At 40.7% G+C, this 21,511-nt stretch overlaps 3 protein-coding genes across 3 annotated transcripts in view; 2 read left to right on the top strand and 1 right to left on the bottom strand.

The window, feature by feature from the left end:
- Positions 1 to 2,692, top strand: nudt15 (nudix (nucleoside diphosphate linked moiety X)-type motif 15). Its single transcript, XM_030067105.1, has 3 exons — positions 1 to 281; positions 1,144 to 1,340; positions 1,801 to 2,692. The coding sequence occupies exons 1-3, from the start codon at positions 133 to 135 to the stop codon at positions 1,920 to 1,922; spliced, it is 468 nt and encodes a 155-aa protein (XP_029922965.1). The 5' UTR covers positions 1 to 132; the 3' UTR covers positions 1,923 to 2,692.
- A 781-nt stretch (positions 2,693 to 3,473) lies between these two features.
- Positions 3,474 to 11,953, bottom strand: LOC115374222 (carboxypeptidase O-like). Its single transcript, XM_030073044.1, has 9 exons — positions 11,898 to 11,953; positions 10,629 to 10,668; positions 10,363 to 10,464; positions 10,109 to 10,213; positions 9,387 to 9,497; positions 8,872 to 8,977; positions 6,664 to 6,866; positions 4,615 to 4,699; positions 3,474 to 3,739 (listed from the first exon to the last, which is right to left on the bottom strand). The coding sequence occupies exons 1-9, from the start codon at positions 11,951 to 11,953 to the stop codon at positions 3,474 to 3,476; spliced, it is 1,074 nt and encodes a 357-aa protein (XP_029928904.1).
- A 7,282-nt stretch (positions 11,954 to 19,235) lies between these two features.
- The window catches only part of LOC115373824 (cholecystokinin receptor-like), a 29,822-nt gene continuing 27,546 nt past the window's right edge, over positions 19,236 to 21,511 (top strand). The window contains exon 1 of the mRNA XM_030072410.1: positions 19,236 to 19,377. Coding sequence (XP_029928270.1) covers positions 19,236 to 19,377 — 142 coding nt within the window. The remainder of the gene's footprint in view (positions 19,378 to 21,511) is intronic.

The following is a 21,511-nucleotide window of genomic DNA, read 5'->3' as shown; positions in this document are numbered from 1 at the left end:
AGGATCTAGTCTTCCAGGCGGAAGGGGGCAACAGTGAAGCATCTCGCTCCGCTTCTCTACTCTCTGCTGTAGTAGCATGTCTCCCAGTGGCACGGTGAGGCCTGTGAACTTTATCAAACTGTGTGTTTTAAGATGTCAGAGAAGATTGTGAAGCGCCCAGGGGTGGGGGTCGGGGTGCTGGTGACAGACGCGTCGCACCCACACTGCGTCCTCCTGGGAAAACGGAGAAGTGCCGTGGGGAAAGGGATGTACCAGCTGCCCGGTGGCCACTTGGAGTTTGGGTAGGTAGGTACCCTGGTTCTTGCTAAACTCCTTCCAAAAACCCGGGCATTGCTTATCTGCAAAGTTACACACCTTATTAAACAGGACCCTGCGTGACTCTGAAAGAACTATTCAATTCGGCGCATGTATAACCCATTCAGCACCAGTTGTGTTCACAAAATGTAAACTTCCGCCACCGGCGTGTGTTGTTTGGAAGTTAGCGCCTAACAGGATGTCATCATCAAAGATTGAATTTTGAAAGAAATGACATCTTCTTGTTGGGTTTTTGTACGCCGAATTCATCTAAACATTTAAAAATGTCTAACGGACTCTGTCCCAGCTGTAAGGCTCGTCGATACCGAGAGTATTAATAAATAATGCATATTTTTGAATGGAGTCTGGGTCAAAGTGTCAACGTTGCCAGATGCCCACTGGCTAGTTTGAGATCTTTCATTAAAGGGGCAAGTGGTAATTTCAAGTATTGTTCCAGACAGTTAAGATAGAGGGCTAGTTGTCTTATTATACCAAAATGCCACTCATATCTAAATATTTTCTTAGTGTACTATTATACTTATTATACTTTTATGATGACAGAATGTTGCTAGCATATGGTATGTCCTTATTAGTCAAATTGACTTACAAAGCCATTTGATTTAAAGCAGACAATAATTCAAACAGGCAACGTCAAACTCATAGGAAAGGATCGTGTAAACTATATTAATATGAATTGCTATTAATGTCAAGTCTATCATGTAAACACTGGGGGAAATTGAAAAAAAAAAAATCTCATTTAATGCCACTTACTTAAAATTTACCATATGGATATAACATTATAAGTGAACCTTTGAGTGTGTGTGACCTTGATTTGCATGTGGTTGAAAGAGAGACGTGGGAGGAGTGCGCTCACAGAGAGGTGATGGAGGAGGCTGGGGTGCGCTTGGTGAACGTCCGCTTTGCGTCGGTGGTGAACTCCATCAGGCTGGAGGAGCAGTACCACTACGTCACCATTCTCATGCAGGGTGAACTGGACAGGGAGCACTCTGGAGAGCCGGTCAACGTGGAGCCAGAGAAGAATGAAGGTATGTGGGGAGACTAAAAGTGGAGCTGGTGTTTTCCTCTGCACCCTGTATCACACTGTAAGGTATCACCAGTCTGTGCTCTTTGATACATAGGAGTACTCTTGTGATTCAGTGTTATTCACTACATATTTAGTTTCCTTCAACCTGCACTGCCTAGTATTACATCAGTTAGTTATTTCCCAGAATGCCCCCAGAAAAGGTGTATCACTCAGGAAGAAAGCACCGCTACTGTCCTGCAGAACAGCTTTGGAAGAAGTGAAATAGTCAGTTTTATCAAAATGGTTGAGCTAGGCCTTTAAAATCCTGTGTTTCTCACCATTCAGCATCACTATATATGATTGGTAATATACCGTATTTGTGTCTATGTGTCATTTGTCGATGGCATAAATGACATTCATTTGTAGCTTTCCAGCCACCCAGCCAGCAGATAATAGAGTGTATGTGTCTCTCTGTGTGGCAGGCTGGACGTGGACGCGGTGGGATCAGTTTCCTCCTGAGGAGCAGCTCTTCCTGCCGCTGGCCTGTCTGAGACAACAAGGCTTCCAGCCTTTCAGGAACACAGGAACCAACACCCAGTCCTGAAACTCGCACTCTGCCAAAGTAAAGAAAGCCCTCTTTAAGAACCAAACGGTTACATTAATGGTCCGTGGTCATATTTCGCAAACATCATTTTACTGTTTTATGGTACATTCTTTGTCAATGGTACCTGTTATCACACACCTTATGTGCACTGTGTATTTTAGGCATTTAGAAGAAACTTAGAATAGCTGTGTTTCCAGCCAAGGTCACTTGAACTTTTGAACTTTTGAAATGTTGCAACTAATTAAACAGTTAAATTGTGTTTGCTTTTATCAGTGTCTGTAAAATGAACAAATGGGCTTCCTAAATGTGCAACATTTGGGACAGTATTTCAAGAAGTGATTGGTAGTCAAGTTTATTTGACTTTTTATTTTTATTTATTCATTTTATTACACATAAAAATACAAGATGGTTGAGATGTACCTAAATAGCTCATTTTCATCTGCAGTCCCTGGGCAGGTAAGCAAAGGTGCAACATAGACACAAAATAACATTTACATAAGTTTTCAATTTAAAACAGAACATACCACTGAATAAAGATGATCCATTGGTCAGTGAAATACATATAATATGGTTACACTTTAGGTGGGAAAGTGATTTGCTTTTAGCCAGCCTTTTATCATCACTGGAAAAGTTTTGAGGTCATTTTGATATCTTGGTAAAGAGTTCCAATAGTGATACTGTTTTTTGGTGTCGGCCATTGTTAGTTGAATTTCATGCTGTTTAAAAAAAATGAAAACCACATTTGAGAAACACATTTGTGTGTTTTATGTGTCATTATTTGCTCAACAGTTAACACTCACCATCTGTTGCATCTTTTCTTTGGATACAGAATTGTACTACTAATTCAACTGTTAGGCCTCAACTGAGTTCAAAGACATTTTGTAAAATTTAGGCTGTCTCACAGCCACAGTTGTCTTGGATAAATTCTGTATTTGTTCACAAATGAGCAAATGTTAGAATTTGCCTACTGTATGTTATGTGCAGCTGCTGGCCAAAGCATTTGGGGGGAAAGTTAAATATATTTTGATTGAGTGAACTGACACAGAGTACCAATAGATATGTAAGTTTGAAAGTGATGACTGAAATAAGTAAAATGGCCAAAACAAGCAAAAGATTCATATATTTTCAAATTGCAGAATAAAACAATCAGCTAACCACTGAGTTCACATTAACATCTGGAGCTATGAGCCATAAATATGTTTCAAATAATACAATTCTCATAATCTTCTCAGACGCTGACACATTCCAACCCTACTTAGTGAAAAACTGCCATACTGGCTGAATTGGAGGCACCAAAAAAAACACAAGTATATACTTTTTAAGGGTTAAAACTTAAATTTGAGTGTCAAATCCCATAAAGACTCACCCCAGCCCTAAATATGAATCTAAAATAGACATTTTTATTAAATTCACTTCAAATACATGCTGCCATCCCTACATCTAACACTAAGTTGTGCGCTGATAGAAAAGTACAAGGCAATGAATCTGGATTTGGGACGATGGGGACAGAACAGGTCCTCATCCATTGCCCCTCACGCAGTTTGTTCCATCTCACAGCAGGGCGGCGCCAACTGCCAACAGCACCATCCACAGGGTGGCGGTGGCGGTGGCTGCAGCACTCCCGGTGCCCTTGAAGGTCTTGTCGTGGACGTAGCTGATGATGTGCATGGCTCCGCTGTAGGCCTCCTCGCAGGTCGGCTGAATCTGCTCCTCGGGAAGCTTGAAGCCGTGCTCTCCCTTGTCTCTCAGCTCGAAGGTGTAGCTGAAGTTGATTCCTGTCAGCCGAGCCCAGTCTCTGGAAGAACCAGAGTTGGCGTCTGCAGAGAGAGAGAGAGAGTGAGAGAGAGGTTGATTTTACTCTTCCACATGAGGTGAAATCAAAAGAGCTGGGGCGAGCATCAGGATGAGGGATCTTCAGTGATATCTCCACACCACTTGTCTGATTTGGTGAAATTTGGGGTGATAATACATTTTGGCATTGTGCTCTAGCGTGTAAAAAAAACTGACTGATTGGGATAATGGAGGGATTTAACTGAAAGTTGAAATTTCTAACTTTAATATGCCATTTCAGCTGAGCAACTTCTAGAGGGATGGAAGTAACAAAAATTAACTGATGAATGTGATGACAAAAATGCATCTAAATTGAACAAGTGAATTGATAAATAGAAAGACAGTTTGATGAAATTACTGGTCATTTCAAACTCTACTGCGATCACTCACACCACAAAAGAAAAACAGATTGAATGACTTTTGTAGGGCCTTGCGATGAACAGATGTTAAGACATTTCAGACTGTCCGAAGCATAAAACCCATTTTCATTGGTACCCACACCCTCATACATATTCAAGCACACGAACATCGAATTAAAATGCATTTTGGCACATTCCTAGAACTAGAATTAATGGCTTATAATGAGTGCCTGTAATAACCACAGCTTCATATGAGTAGCTCCTGAAATGAAAAGCAGACTTAATGCAGGAAGACAAAGTTGCCTTTTAATAGTGTGGCTTCTTTATTGAATTTGTCAGAAGGCTCCTTAAAAAACACTCATCTGCAGTAATACACACAGATTTTCAACAACTGATGCATTTGGATATTTTAATTCATATTAATATTTCATTCAAATGTTAAACAGCTATAAATGCAAATTGCTCATGTCATTGTCCCCTGAGATCAACAGGCATGTACTTACACAGCACATCTGGAGAGGTTCCCACAGTGTACTCCATCCCGTGGACTTTCTTGATGGCCTCAGCTGCAGCCAAACCCACCTTCATCTGTGGAACCAGACTTTATCATTAACCATGTCACACAGTCATTCAAATAGCGAGACATAACCAAGTCAGTGCAGTGTAATTTGACATAAATTCTATAATCCTGAGGATGTAGCAGGTAACCTAAACACCACCAAACTGTACTTTTGTTTAATCCGTCTGCGTGCTGTTTCTGTTGTCTAGAGAAGGCTCTAATGGTTATAAAACACCATCCTGTGTGTGCAAATGAGCCTGGCATATACCGTAACTGAAAATATCTCAATTAAATGCCTGAGAAAGAACACAGTCTGATGTCTTGGGCCCTGAACGCAGCCTGATGCCTTTCACTAGCATTTAAACACAAGAATTTTGACATCAATCCAGCATCATTTATGTGACAATTAAATACATCACAATGTAGGGGTTTTTGTTGCTGTTGTTGTTGCTAATTTTGTGGTAATTTTTTTTCCTAACTTTTTTACTGATGTTCTGGTAATTTGTTTTGCTAAGTTGCTCATCACTTTTCATTTGATTCTGGTTGATTTCTCTTAATATGGGGGAAAAGGTGATGAGTAAATCAGCAAGGAATGACAAATTTTTTAAAAAATTGCAAGAGAATTGGCCGAGATTGAACTATTCAAGGTAAAATTCAAGGGCCACTGAATGATTTTTTTTGCCTTCAAATGTCAAGGCACTGTGTGTGCAACAACTATGTCCCATTGGTAATCAAGCTGCTCAGAAATTAACGTTTTGACATCCGACGTATCGGATGTGCTCATGACTGTCCTCACCTCTCATGGGCCTTGAATAGATTTTCTTTTGTTAAATGGGCTGCACACTAAGAACAACTATTATGAGGAACAAGAAGCCATGGTTTACTGAAGGACTGAAAGACAACCTCGACTCACCTAGAGGCACGAGGCAGGACATGGAGAGGAGAAAGGAACAGCTACTAACTCCACTCAATGAAGCAATAAGTCTTGCCAAACCTCAGTGCTTGGTCAAGATGGAAACTCATCAATCCCAATTCCCAATTCCCAATCAGTGATTCCGCTGCCTGTGTGGAGTTCATCACCACTAATGGCAGTAGCTGAAGTCCCTCAAGCCCTGGCAGCCCTCTCATTGCATGACACATCTCCACAGATTGTGCTGTCAGTTTGAACAACAAACCCCGCTGCCTATCTCAACCCCCTGCTCCTTCCCAGTTTAGTTCCCCATTTTTTCACCCAGCACATCCATAAACTGAGCGCTGCTTCCTCTCCATTACTCTCGTCATTTTAATTCTACGTCTGCAACACCCTCTTGAGTGAGAAAGCATCCAGTCCAATCAAGACGACCCTGCAGAGAATGAGCTTCTAGTATTAATTGTGACAGCTCAATGTGTCAAACTCAGTCCTGGGCCATTTGCAGAGACCCGTCACTGAAAGCCTTTTCACTTTGTCCGTTAATATCCAGTGCAGCGCTGCGTACCGCCGCTGGAGGAAAACACTGCAGCGTGTCATCTGAAAGACTTATAGGGCACTTTGCTGCCAACTTCCCTCCATCAAAGACCTGCATGATGCCGCAGTGAGGGAAAGGGCAACCTCCTGTTTTGCATAATTCCCTCTGGGAGACGGCTCCGCTGCATTTGTACCTGCACCACCCGCCACTGGAACTGTTTCTTCCTAACAGCAAGCACCTTCCTCAAACTTCGTCTCTTTCCTGGTTCTGATCAAAACTAAGATGCCCCAAATATACTAAATATTCTGGACAGCAGCTAGAATCCATAAGCTTCCATAGGCAATACCTAGATAACTCTGTTTACACATGTAGGGTATACCAGCATATTTATATTCAGTTTACAAGGATGAGTGCACATTGCTTTTCCTGAGCCAGACCACACTGGGATATGCTGTATTACATATAATACATGTGCATGTTTGCTCCAGCGCCTTTGCATTGTATGTAAGGGTAGTGTATTGTATTGCTTTGTTTGTAGATTTGCGTACCAGCTCGTCGTAATTGGGGGCAGCGATACTGGGGTGTCCGTAGGGAACCAGGAGGAGCTGGCCGTAGGAGTGGATAGTGAGGAAACACAGGATGTCGTCCTTCCGTTTTTCCACAAAGTCAACGACGGCCTGCGCCTCGGACTCAGACAGAGGCTTGGAGCCGGGGTACACCTGTGAGCAGCAGTTGAACGATACCCCCACCGCTGTGAAGACAAGCCAGAGAGAAGTGCTGCCAAGTTCACCTTCAGTGCTTAGGGGCATATTTTTTTAAATTTGACTGTTTTAAATATTTATTGGTTTCCATAGAACTGTGCACAAGAATTTAGACCATGATGGGACACAAGAATTCTTGACTCACAGACAGAAAATTATTTTAGGTGGTTAGTGGCTCTTGAAGGTGCATCAACACTCACATTCAATAGTACAGTGAACCCTGGTACACATTAGTCATTAAAGGACCATACCAATGATTTTGCATGTTTGGCATAATATCTACAAAATGTATAAATGTCGTGTTTCTGCCAATCTTGTCTCAAAGCAAGCAGTTTTAGAACTCCAATATCATTTTTTCTCCCTTTTATCCAGCCACTGGTTTCCATTAATTCCACTAAGATATGAACATGAACCTTCAGAGACTTCAGACTTTCTTCACACCAATATTCCATCACTGTAACAAAGTCAACTACATTAGTTTTCCTAAAAGCAGCAGCACTCTGGCACTCTAGCAAAATCTCTGGCATAATTTAGAAAAAGCATAAAGAAACAATAAAGTGAAAGCAAAATGTACAAGGAAAACAAAAATTCAGTCTAGATCCAATCTAGATCTGTGCGTGCTCACATAAAAAGGGCAGTGTTTGCTGCATACGACCAATTGCAGACATGGAAAAATCCACCTGAGCCACATACTTTATGACGGAGGAGCAGACAATAATCTTAAATAAATATGAGGAATATAAATCCATCATCCAGGCAAAAAGCAACACAGTTGCAGCTGCCAAAAGCCACAAGGAATGCTGGGAAAAAATCACTGACCATGTCAATGCGTAAGTTAGTGGGATTATAATATTTTGTGTGCTCCATAAATTTATGTGTTTATGAAATTTGTCGTTATGACGTGATTTTAGCCTTATTATTTCAGATGCAACCCCAGTGGAGCAAAAAGAACGTGGGAGCAAATAAAAAATATGTATAAAAACATACTTCACAGTGGTCAGTACGCTTACTATATCTTACACATGTAGCATATGTATACGTACATGTTGGAGGCTATAGAGCCTCTAACGTGTACAAGGCTTTACTTCTTCACAGTGTCTCATCCAATGGGCAGGCCATTTTCCAAGAGAGCTGATTGGTCAGTAGGTGGGGCTTTTCTACCTGCTGCGCTCTTATCCTGAACTTAACCTGCTCCGGAGCAGGTTAGGTGTTCAGCGTATGTTACCACGGCAACGTACCCCGATAAAAGTAAGCCACCTTTATGGTACAGAAAACCCAGGGTTAACCCTGAAGTTACCTCGCTAAGCTGAAATCCAGCTTTATGGTACAGGCCCCTGAAGTTGGCAAGTCCAGCTTTCTGCTCATTAGAAGACACTTTAAATTTCCCTCTTACGATTAGTGACTTCAGTGTTGACAGATTTTCCACCAGAATCTACAGTGTCTTAATTACTTGGGAGGGGATCTTGCAAGATGGAAGTTTTGAAGAGTACTTTCATGTAATGAGGAGCCAAATGAGACAATTCTCCAATGTTAAATATCGTAAAACATATTATATAGTTTCCCATACGTTTAGATCCAGTGTCAGTTCTTCACTTTTGCATGTGTGTGAGTGCAATGTAGCATCTCATAGATCCAGCAACATTTGATTTCATGTTTTCAGACTTAACCCTATAAAACCATTTGTATCATATATGATACACATTTTCAATTCTGTTTTTCGTTTTCAGTTTAATCAATACTTGACCAAAATTGAACACTTCCCCTGTTCACCCTGGACCATACCATTGACACTTCAACTACATATCATATATCATACACCAGAAAGGTTGTGTAATGACGTATTTTTTATTTTTTTTATATATATATATTTTCTTATAGGACTAAATAAAGGGTTCAATTTCAAAAAATTTGAATTTTCTGCCAATTCTTTCATAGTTCAGGCTTTATAGGGTTAAAAATGAGGATCTTAAGGTGGAGAATCACAGTGACACTCACTGCCCCAGTTGGCGTTGAAGTTGCGGTTGAGATCAGTGCCGTTACAGTCACAGCTGCAGTTGCAGCCCAGAGCTCCCGGTGACCTGGACTTCCTCCACAGCCGATCCTAGAGAGGTCAAAGTGCTCAGTGAGTCTCATGCATCAGACCTCTGAATTGACCGATTTAGCAATAAATAAAAAAGATTTAAATGTTCTGCCCTTTGAATGTTTTCAATCAAGGATTTCCTGGAATTGGTTTGGATATTTTTGGTATTTATGAGTCTGGAAATGTAATGATTCGATGTAATTGGGCATACAGGACATTAGAAATTCTATTAACTTCCTCAGTGAGCCTGTTTGGGTCTATGCTCTCGTCTTCCATTCTGTAGATGGGCAGGTTGATAATTGCAGATGCTTACCACAACTATTTTTCCATTAGTGCTGTTTACTAGGAGGGCCAAGTTCCTATCTTTGAGCAGCTTAGTGCACTTTGATATTACAAACGTCAAAAATATGTATTGGATATGAAGACTGACCGTTGTCCAGGTGTATATGTAGCCGTCAATGTTCAGCACGGGCGTGACGTAGAAGTCCATGTTCGTCATCATCTCTTTTATCTGGGAGTCTGTTTTGTATGTTTCCAGGAGCTGATGTGGAAGAGCAGGTGAGCACAAGGGTTAGACTGTTTCATTTTTTTTTTCTTGAGATCATACACTTAACAAGGCTCCTTTCTGATCACAGCTACGCAAGGTCTGTGACAGAAATTTATTTTCCCAGCTCATTTCATGTATTCATTATCATTTAATTGCTCTGATTCAGTTCCATTTGTTGGTTTTCCCTCATTTCAAAGTCTAATGTATTTCAGAGTTTCCATACCACTGAATAGGTGAGGCTCCTCAACCTTAATGTACTGCTAACCCCGATATAACTGCATTAGTATGGCTTTCAGAGAGTTTTTCCATTCCGCGTTGAGCTAAATGTTTCTGAGGCTTGTCCACCCTGACAAGAATAAAAATCTGTAGGGCACCCTGAATACTGATTTTTAAAGTTTAATTTATTTGTTTATTGGCACGCACATGATCAAATTTAAGGATACTGAATATTATATGGGCACTTTGGTGAAAAATATTGAAACCCTAATCCAAATCCTAATGAATTTAATCAATTTAAATCAAATCAGATTCGTCAGTCTTTTTGCTCTGTCTCTCTCTCTCTCTCTCTCTCACACACACAAACACACACACACAGACACACTCACCTGTTTGACAAAGTACTGACAGAAAGCTGGGGAGATCCATTCCCTAGCATGAATACCACAGTCCATCCAGATAGCCTTCTTCCTCACTCCAGTGGTCGGGCCAATCTCGAAGACAAATAGGGGAGTTTCTTATTAGTATGCCACACACACACACACAGACACAGACACATCAACACAGTTCAATACTGGTTCATTCTAATTAATCACAGTATACCTGATCATCAATTAAATGAAGTGTGTGAGACGTGAACTACCTTGAGCAGACTGATAGGCCTGTTCTCATAGGTTTTGCCATATTCCACCAGGGACGCAACATCACTGTAGTTCTTTGCGATCATGTCCATCCAGTCGGTGATCTGCAGAGTGGAGCAGCATTACACACAAGTATATATATATATATATATATTTACTTATATATATACGTGTGTGTGTGTGTGTGTGTGTATATATATATATATATATATATGTGTGTGTGTGTGTGTGTGTGTGTGTGTTTGTGTGGCTTCAGTGTTTCTCTCACCTCTGACATGGGGTGGTACTTGTAGTAGTCATACTGCACTCTGTGACACACACAGACCAAACACACACATTCAGTTTAGGCTGGCTTGCACCAACAAAGATAAATGTAATCTACGATTAGCAAAACTTAAAATGAGTAAATCCACATTTACAATGAAGCAGAACTTGAAGCAGAACTTAAAAAAAAAACCAAAACATTTCTTACAGAAATCTCCAAATGTCAAAAGTTTTTGCCACCAAATCACAGCATGATTTTTTTCTGTGGTGTTAATCCAGGTCTTGGTGTCCTAACGTGGTGTTTTGGAGGGATATTTGACCTTTTTTTATTTATTCCTGAGTGATCAAGAATGGTTAAATTTTGCAGCAAATCTGTGTAACTAATGGCATCAACTCAAAAATTGCTGCAACAACTTATGACACATAATCGAGCATGGGAATGGCTTCATATGTTCCTGTGATAATATTCTACCCCTTATACACTCTAAATCAATAAAAAAAAATAAAAATAAATAGGCGCCTAACCCAACCCAAAGTTTATTATATATTTATGGCTGGAATAACTTGACACAGAGCTGAGCTGCATCTCAAATTAATCTTCAGCTTCCCAGCTTTCAGACTGAGTTTACACTTCTATGTGACATCTGCTGTTGACCTTTATTTCCCCTTGAAGATCCCCTGCCCCCTCACTAAAATAACCCAGCACCCCTGATCTCACTTTTAAATACGTCATTTAAACCAATAGAAATCGGATTGTAATATTTTTAAAATATGTTTTTTGTTGGGTTTTTTTTTTTGGACAATTTTCTTTCTTTCTTTTTAAACAGTGTTTATACTAAATTTAACCATGTGTTGTGAAAAGTTATCAGGAAGATATGTAAAGATAATAAGTTGTGGAGCTGAGTGTGCTGAAGCTGATTTCACTGTGCCAAGGTTGAGGATGAACAAATCTCAAATAACAGGATTGTGGTCATCTGATTTCAAACCACGGTGACTGTATTTTGTTCAGCGATGCACTATCATATTTGAGCAGTCACAAAATCGACCCTCGATGGTTTTGCACAGCGCACCTTTAAATTATGAGATCCACAGTAATCATTTTAAATATGGTACAATAGCCTTGACATGTTTGTGACTACATAATTCGTGGATTTTGGATGCAAGGTAATCTGAAATTAATTGTAATCAGATCACTACATCCGAGTTATCCAGTAGCTGTAACTTCACGCAGTACGTCTGTATCCTTTCTCACACTCTCTGCCCCCAAACTCACCTTTCCACTGTTGTTGCTCCAACCAGTGAAAGTAGCACCAAAAGGGCCGGTCCCATGAGATTTGGCATCATGGCTTTTGAAAACAACGTCCTTGTTTGCAGCTGTCAAATCCACTAACCTCAGTATGTTGAAGGCGTTTATAAAGGCTATAACTGAGAAACACACCCACACCTTCGCTTTGATCACCAGGCAACAAATATCTCGACTTGGTTAATGTGTAATGTGACTTTATGGCCTTAATCTATTATTGTGTCTGACTCTGTTACCAGCAGCCCAGGCCATTTCCACACAAAATTTTGAAAATGCATCTTTTGTCTTCTTTGTGGCCTCCCATCCACACTAAACCAGCCCTCAAAATCAGAGCTTTCTCAAAAATGGTCCCCAAAATGTGTAAATCTGAAAATGCCAGGGTGGTTTCGGAAAACCAGTGGCGTAAAATCATAATGTGACGTGAATGCTTCCGCATGTGCACATGTGCAATAAGGGACCTCATATGTTTTCAGGCGTTTCAGTTTGGATGGCAGGCTTTTGGAAAAAGGTATGAAATCAGTGTGAAAAAATTGAAAATGCTATTGCGATGTAGTGTGGATGGAATGACAAAATGGCATTTTCAGATTTACTTGGATGAGTGTGGACATGGCCTCAGTATGAGATTGGTTATGTTTACACTTGAGCACAGCCCATTTTACTAAAAATGTAGATTATGCTCGATATCGGTCAACACCATTATGCACTGTCGAGTCAAATCATTTTCCAATAAATTAGTCAGAAAATTGTAGATTTGAGGTCTGTCAGTTAAAGTGGCTACAATAATTTGTGTTCTCCTTGCGTTCTCCAGCATTAGTGCCTCTCAACCAATCACCACTGGGTAACTTCCTGTAAATAATCTCCATTTCACTCTATAACATTTTATAGTAATGATTTCAAAAGTTGGGGCTGCAAAATCTATAGGACATAGTTTTACTTTCGGTCCATGGTTCAACCTTGCCGCTATCTCGAAAAAGATTGTTTATGAGAGTGTGTTGGAGACAGCACAGGTGAAGAATAATTACTAATCAAGGTTATGAACACAGACACAGAGCAAAGTTCCATTGTTATGGCCTGTCATAAATGTCATAAATACAGATACTACAGAAAACATCAAAGTTATCAAGCTGGTGTTGCTGTGCAATTCTCAATGTCACAAAGTTGACCAAATTCAACTTTTGTCAGTTCTTGCTTTTACTTACATAATTCTTACTTACATCTGTAATAAATTCAGACATTAAACAGTTATGTGTGTGTGGTTGATTTAGGGAGTATTTCTTTCGCTGGAGTTTTATGATCAACAACACCCACTGCCATGCCCCCTTTTGATCAAGCGTCATAACGTTAATCAGCTCTTTCTTGGCCCATGACTAACCTTTCCACAAACGCAAATCCATTGATAATGTTTTGAGATATTCTATGAACCATCAGACTCAAAGATCAAGTGAGGGGAATCACCCCCGTTAAACACTGTTGACAGATGGAATAAGGACACATAACACTGACAGTGTGGCTGTCAGTCCCCTAACTGAGCTTTTTAAAGAGTCTGTTTCTCCTTTTTTAAACTTCGACATAATACATGTAGTATGTAGAAATGTATACACCAATCTAACCATGAGGTCCTTTGTATAAAAACCTCCATTAAATGACATACATTATTATGTTGGCATATTCAGGCCCAAATGTTATTTTTTTCGAATGCGGCACTTGGTCTTAATGGCTGACCGATGGACCCATGGTTGTAATTTATTTTCCTCTGGTTGTAAAATACTAATGATATTAATAGTTGTGGGGTGATTACAGCTTCATGAATGTAATCAGGACATCAATCTGTCCGCTAATGCTTACAGGAATTCCTGGATACTTATTGCTTGTTCCATTACATCAATGTCCATGTTATCAAAAGGGACAGTAGTTACATAACATTATTGTCTGTGAAGTGAGCAGCAGGCAGCATCTTGTGCAATCTTCCAATTCATTCCCCACCCACTATCAAAGACTATGACACTATGGAGCAATGTTTCATTCCTCAGGGATACACAGATGAAATTGGTCAATGCTAGCTGTGTACAGCCAGGCTGCTTATTGCCTCTAAGCTGTCTAATGTATTTTTTTTTTGTTCATTTTAAAATAACAAACTGAAATTATTATTGTTCATTTAATCTGATTTGACAATTGCTGAAGCGCCTCATCCCTACAACAGCCAATGTGCTGGATGTCCTGCTGTAATCTGCTTGTGTTTTGGTGTTTTTATGTAGTCTTCATCTTTGGTGCCAGTTGATGCCCATTGCTGTGGTGTTTCTGCATTGCACTCCTTAGAGATCATCTGTCCCTCAGCCACTGTGGGCAGCACGCTGATGTCTTTTTCTTTGGCTTTTTCAGTCGGAGTCTCTGCTTGTGGTGCTCTTGTGGTGTGAATTTCCTTCGGGATGAATAAAGTATCTATCTATCTATCTATCTATCTATCTATCTATCTATCTATCTATCTTGTCTTTGTTCAGCCACGGTAGCTATTGCTGCTCATTCTAACCACACACTTCCTCAGTTGATTCCAAACCATTCGGAAACATAAAACACATCACTTTTTGTGTGTCAAGGTTTTTTTTTTTTTATCAAGAGGTTTCTAGGACAGGGTTTAAATAGGGCCAGGACTAGACCTTAAAGGACCTTGCCAGTGATTTCACATGTGTAGTGTAGGATTTACAAAATGTGTGCACCTTTTCCAGAGCAAAAGCCCCCCACCCTCACATTAAATTAGAATAGGAAACATAAAGGCTTTCATGAGCTGGCTAGAGGTTGAACCACTACTGATCAGTGTTCTTTTAGTGCGTAGTGTTGTGGTTGTTTTGTTCTATTTTGCTTGATTTAACATACTCGTTCTCACCTCAGGATCCCCTGGTACAGCCTTCTTTTCCCACATCCAGCTCTCTTTTCCTCCTTCCCTCTCCCTATCCCCCCTCTAGTCTTTTTTTTCTCTTCCTCTCATGTCTCTCCCTCCCATGTCTGTCCTGTCTTTGTAAGTATATGTATCCTGCTTGCTGCCTTCTTGCCTTCTTGGCCAGGCCTTGCTTGTAAAAGAAATTTTTACATTTTCTTTTTTTTTTTTTTTTTTATCTCAAGCTATTTTTTTTTTTTTTTTGCCTGGTAAAATAAAGGTTTAAATAAAAGAATAAAAATAATAATAATAAAAAAAAACTAGTGTATGATATCAAGCAGTCATAGAGAACATGAAAACATAAAAGCCTTTTTACATAGATAAAAATGTATGTATGAAAAAGGGTTATGGATTATTTCTTTAACTAAACCCGGTGATGCTCATAAAACGTGGACTGCATCTAGAAGGGGCCAGATGCATAAAACAAGTTTTTTTGTATTTGAAATGGAAGTTTTCCATGCCAAATACCTGTTGCCGCTCATTCATATTTTTCAGACATGGAAACTTAAAGGACAGCAGTGTCCTCTAAAAGCGCCAAAGCTGCCACTGCTGCATGTCATTACGCACAGCCATGACGCACAGCTCAGCCTGCTTTAGCGCTCATCATAATGACTTTTAATTAATCACAAATGTGCCTCTTAATAAATCCACCCATCAATCACATCTTTATTATGTGTTTTAAAGTGCAAAATCATACACGCGCAATTAAATTGGATAATAAAGGCAATTACTATGTCGTAATAATAAAGTTACTATAACAATGTCGCATAATTTTCCACTTTCATGGTATTTTCTACTACTTCTCCATCAACCTGCAGCCAAAACTCTGTGTACGCAGGGTGTGAAGTATGTGGGAAGGTGCGCACATTCTCACCACACGTTCTTTTTATTTTATTATTATTATTATTATTATTTTTAATAAATACCGATTTATGTATAGAGAATAGCTCATTTCTGTGCGCACGCAGAGTTTGTACAACTGGCCCCAGAATTGTTTGGAGTTGTGTGAGAGCCAGGGGACCATCAATAATCTTCGACCCAGAAATCAGATCATACAAATTTACATTAAGATAAATCTATGACTATCTCAATCCATGGCCTAGAAAGCGAATTAGAGTTGTTCTATTTGGATTTTATCACTTGGTAATAAAAAGTTGAGAAATGGACGTTTACTTGCACAGAAATGTTGGGGTGATAAGAGGTAAAAACGTGATGGTACGTTGAGGTTGGGAAAGGCTGCCTTTAGATGAACTTTCAGTAGTTTCCAATCTAACCTTTACCCACTAGACCAGCAGAGGTCAGTACAACGCTGAAGTTACGTGGTACTCCATCAAAGACAAGCCATGTGGGCAGAGGCAGGATTACACTTCTGTGACCAGTGAAGAACAACATCTTGACTGTGAAAAATGATGAGCTGGACAGTGCAGTCCCCATTTTATGTTGTCAACCTTGACAGAAGTACAAAGTCAGTTGATTTAAGGAGCACTTGTGAAGGTCCGGAGTACATTGTATCCATTTGGAGTGGAAGAAATCATCCTCTGAAGTTCAAGATGGGGAGTCTCTTGAATAAAAGAGGATGCGCTGCAAGCAGATGCTGCCTTTTCACTATCTGAGAGCTTAAGTTGCTGTGCTATTCTTTAGAAAGTGCAACAATTTGTTTAACTTTTCTGCTGCCTGTCATTTTGTAAGAGCAGGGGTCATTTTCTTTCACAAGTCTTGGGATCATCAGCATTCTCTTTGTGCTCTCTAATCAGAGTTTTACCCCACTGAGATTCATTTCTGAGCCGGGCGGACCCTTGTCTTCACTCTGTTTCTTCTCAGTCTGCTGTTTCTCGGTACAAACCCCCCACAGTAAAATGCTTGCATGTTAACAACGCCTGAGTGACCCGACTCTTTGCTCCAGCTCCTTTGCTGACATGTGCATCATGTCTATTCATGAGCTACTTACAAGATATTACAGAGACAAGGCCTGTCGCCGCCCTGGCCCTGTGTGGACAAACCCGAGACACACTGGGCACGCACGTTTGTGTGTGTGTGTGGCCGTGTGAGAGTGTCCCAGATAGAGAATCAAAGCACACATCATAGGTTGTTACCTCATAATGATAGATGAAAGTACTAATGCTTTCAGATGAGAGAGGCAGGCTGCTCTGTTGCACTCAGACACAACCTTACACCACTTGACAAATTGTGCGTGTGGGCATAAACAATAATACCTCAACCCAACCAATACCTTCTTTTAGATACAGTCTTCTTATGTATCTGGATTGTTCAGGCTGCATTGGTCACATAGAACAAGTGATTCTGTCTGAGCAGGCAATTGGTAGTTTTATATTGAATTGAAGTACATATATGGACAGACAAACAACATTGTAGACAATAGAGTTTATATTTTTATATTTGACAATGAGCAGAGCATTGAGAACATTACATTTCTGCATTAACTTAGGTAGATTAGGTGGTAATGGCAAAATTGGAGAAAGAAACATTAGGACAAAAGGAAAGAATCAAAAATAAAGGGTAGTCCAAACAAAAAGTTATGATAACTGATATTAATAGCAAGGGGAGTGAGAAAGGAAAGAGCGGGGCAGGAAGGAGGGATGAAAAGTAGAAAATAACATAGAAATAGAATAACACTGATTCAAATTTGTAGTTTCTGACTTGTTGAAGCTCACCAACATTTTTTCACACACATGCATCATCACCAAAACAGCTCATATCAGCAGCAGCGGATACCTTATTTTCCTCATAAAGGTTCATCTGAAACAGTGGATAGCAAGTGTGCACAGGGAAAGGGAGAGCAATGTCAGCATCTGGGTGGAAACGTCTGGAAAGCTGGGGGAATTGGCTTGTTGAGAGCTGGGTACAAGCACTCTTGAGGGTCCTTGGAGTGCTTTATGGGTGGGTGGGAGTGAGCAAGCCAGTAAGTTTCTCTTGTTCTGTCTGTCTTGTTTCTGGTATTAGTGTTTATAAGCAAAGAAAGCCAATTAGATTAGTTAATAGTATGAGAAAGCAAGAGGAGCATTTAAAAGAGCATAGCCTACATCTACATGTCTGTGCAGGTGTAAGGGCATATAGGCCTACATATGATACATGTCAGATTATGCAAATGTGCATATCGTTAAATACTCCCATTACATATCAAATCACACTTGAGAATGCAAATTCCATACGCTCTCCATAAGCATTTGCAACCAAACCTGGCCAGTCGTAAAATTGAATCTGCATCAAACTTGTGCAGGCATGTGGAGGAGATGGTGAGTCAACCAGCTGTAACATGGAAGGCTCAAACTGTAACCTCATTAGCATTAGACAAAAAGCCATGCCAGCATTAGTATTGGCCTGGTGGTTGGTTAGCTCGGTTGAGACCACTGAACCAAGGAGTGGCATTTTTGTTTATTAATCACAGACTGGATCGCGCCCATAATGACACAGCTTCAATAATGTTATTTTTAGTTTAATATTCAGGTCTTCAAGCAGAGGAAACAATGGTGGATTTTCGTTGCAACCCAGTATCATGTCAAAGTGTGTAATGGTTTAGCCATGCATTGGTGTACCTCAGAACAATACCAATTTTCGTTTATAGCAGGGCTTTTCAGAATCTGTTTTTCGTATCATGGTTTGTGCTGAGCATTAAATTGTTTAGATGCCACACTTGAACACTGGCAAATAGATTCACAGTGGAAAATTAAAAACATAAAATAATTAGTCATGCATTCCTATCACAATTTCAATAAATTGCAAATTTATTAAACACATAATAATAATAATAATAATAATAATAAGCATCATCATCTTATTACAGAGAAACTATTTCTCATTTTGCTGAGGACCCCGGGGAGGCCCCTCAAGGGCCCCTGGGGATAGAGGCAGTGAGGTGTGTGGCCCCTCAGTGGAGACGTGCCTTTGAAATGATGATCTCGTGCTAAATCAATGCAGTGTCGCGCGTGCTGGCTGTCACCAGTCACTGAGGCAAACGTGAGGAGAGGAGCGCGCGAGAGAGCGGACGAGAGAGAGAGGGAGAGAGAGAGAGAGAGAGAGAGAGGGGAGGGGGGGCTGAGGTATTTTCCAGTGTCTTTCTCATCTTCAGCAGCGGCGGAGCTTCATTCCTCCACAGACCGTCTCAGCTGCTCACTCACGGTGCCGTGAGCTCGGGGGGTTTCCTCACGCCTGCAGCCGCCCGCTGCGCACCGTATCCCGCGCGGTTCTGCCTTTGCCTCGACTTTTGAGTTTGAAAGTTTTGAAATATCTCCGTATTATGAGTGGCGCGGCGACGGCGCTAAGTTCCCCGACGCGGCTCTAACCTCCCGTGCAGAAGCAACAGCCCGTGTCGGTTCAGTAACGGCTGCTAACAGGCGTCATTATCACCGCGAGGGAGGATGGCTTTGCAGCTGGTCAACGTCAGTGTGGTGGAGGTGCTGGGCTGCGGGGAGCACAGGAACCTCAGCGTGGAACTTACCGACTCCAACGTGAGCTGTAGTAACGGCACCGCCGCCGCCAGACCGGCCGCACGAGCCAGAGGTAAGCGCGGGACGTTAACACCGGGGTGAGTGAATGTGACGAGCCCGAGAGGAGGAGAGCCCCGTGGAGGAGAACATCTGCTCTGCTCCATCCCAGCCTCTAGCTTCTCCTCTTTTTTTCTTCTCCCGTTTTCCTGTCCCCCTGGTTCTCCTCTCTTCTTTTCCCTCCCTTTTACTTCTGTTCTCATCCTCTATTCTATTCTGTTCTATTCTGCTCTGTCTGTCTATTCTATTCTATTCTATTCTATTCTATTCTATTCTATTCTATTCTATTCTGCTCTGTTCTTCTATTCTGTTCTATTCTAGTTCTGTATTCTATTATGTTCTGTTCTTCTCTTTTTGTATCCTATCTTCTATTTCTGTTCTCCTTTATTGTGATAGACTGCTCGGTTCTGCTATTTTCTCTGTCTATTCTGTTGCACTATTGTATTCTATTCTGTTTTATTCTAGTCCCCCCACTCTCTTCTCTTCTTGTTCTAGTCTATTCTCCCATTTACTTCTATTCTCATCCTCTATTCTATTCTATTCTATTCTATTCTCTCCTACTTTCTCTTTCTCTTTCTCTCTCTTCCTTTATTCTGTTCTGTATAGTCTTGTATCACTCATGCAGGTTGGAGTGTTGATTTGTATTTATCTCTCACATAGTCTTAATAGCCTCGTCAGGCAAAGGCAACATCTGGCCTCAAATAGATGGGTCATAAACAATGAGGTGTTGTAGCTTGTTTTTGGCTGTTTTTTCATGAGTTGTACTGATTATCAAGATCGGGACTCTGTTGTCTCGATTATGTTGCTGTCCTGTTTCTACACATCTGGTGTAGCCAAGAGAAATATTTGAAAATATTTGCCGTACACACGCAGGTTTATGGTAATGGTTAAGGAAACATGCCCATTTGTTTCTGACTCTTAATGGCTCCCACAAAATAAAATTTGCAGTCCTACAACAATATGCAGTTAAACTCTCATTAACATAGATACATATATCATAATTGAGAGTGCTGGAATAATTGGAAACTGTCAACAGTCTCCAATTATGTTGTTGAAATTGCAGTCAGGAATATGATTGCTCTAGGTTACTTGTCGATTATTTTGCATGCATGTACAGCCACTTTTGATGATCAGTTCCATTTGTGTAGTATGATGTAATCACATGGAAATGTACTTTCCCCCTCAAGCAGACATCCGCCCATCATCTATTGTCTTTTTTATTTGACACATCAGTTTTTTTTTTTTTTCCGAGCAATTGTACCCTGGTGATTTACAATTAAGAGTGTTGTTTAAGTCAGGTTACACAACCCCCTGCATGTAATCCATCACCATGCAGCCCTGTCTGTGGCTGCATGCTCACTGCATCAGTCATGTCACAATCATAATGAAGAGTAATGTTGGGTAGGTCCTTTAAAAGCTGTTTTGGCTGCTTATTTTTGAACGTGTGTTCTTGTTCATAGCATTCTGCCCCTTTCCCCACAAGGGATTAAATCTGAGGCGGTCACTGCATTACACTGCCACTGGAATATATGGGCTGTTTTGGTAATGAGGTCTCAATGTGGGTGAGGGGTTCTCCACTTCTTCTTCTTCTTTTTTTTTTTTTACTACTACTGCAGCATAGAGAAAATTTTCAAATCTTACCCACTAAATAATTCACAACCATTCCTCCTTCAGTGGTGCATTACTTTTATTGACCTTATACAGTGGAGATCACACTACTGAGTGGCGGCAGCAGCCAGTAGCCTTCTCTCCATTCTAGTCGTGCAACTACCTGGAGAGCAATGAAACGCTGTAGAGCATGTTCCCTGCTTGACCAAGAGAATTGTGTTAGGGGTTACTGGCTCTCTCTCATGCATTTGCCAGTGTTCTCTCTCTCTCTCTCTCTCTCTCTCTCTCTCTCACACACACACACACACACACACACACACACAAACAAACATACACACATAGATGCATAAAGTCTTCTCTTACTCACCTGAACCCTTGTGGACCCATTTCTTTTCTGCTGAGTTGGCTGTCTTCCTTAAGGCCAGGAGGGAGAGAGAGCAATGTAGCTTTGTTTTTTAAGTCTGTCCATATTGTTGCTTTTAACGCGTGATACTCTGCTACTGAGACAGGAAATGAAAGCCCCATCCTGCCACTGGTGCCTT

Source organism: Myripristis murdjan, chromosome 2 (genome assembly GCF_902150065.1).
Source record: "Myripristis murdjan chromosome 2, fMyrMur1.1, whole genome shotgun sequence".
NCBI lineage: Eukaryota > Metazoa > Chordata > Actinopteri > Holocentriformes > Holocentridae > Myripristis > Myripristis murdjan.
The sequence above is the reverse complement of the archived record's forward strand: the minus strand, read 5'-3'. Positions and strand labels throughout refer to the sequence as shown.

Bases quoted from the DNA above. Each gene is read 5' to 3' on its own strand.
- nudt15 (XM_030067105.1), top strand. From the start codon at position 133: ATGTCAGAGAAGATTGTGAAGCGCCCAGGGGTGGGGGTCGGGGTGCTG. The intron at 282-1,143 runs GTAGGTAGGTAC...TGTGGTTGAAAG, and splicing joins GGTGGCCACTTGGAGTTTGG to AGAGACGTGGGAGGAGTGCG. The intron at 1,341-1,800 runs GTATGTGGGGAG...TCTGTGTGGCAG, and splicing joins GGAGCCAGAGAAGAATGAAG to GCTGGACGTGGACGCGGTGG.
- LOC115374222 (XM_030073044.1), bottom strand. From the start codon at position 11,953: ATGGGACCGGCCCTTTTGGTGCTACTTTCACTGGTTGGAGCAACAACA. The intron at 10,214-10,362 runs GTAGTTCACGTC...TTTGTCTTCGAG, and splicing joins GGCCTATCAGTCTGCTCAAG to ATTGGCCCGACCACTGGAGT. The intron at 9,498-10,108 runs GTGAGTGTGTCT...CTTCCACATCAG, and splicing joins GTCAGTACTTTGTCAAACAG to CTCCTGGAAACATACAAAAC.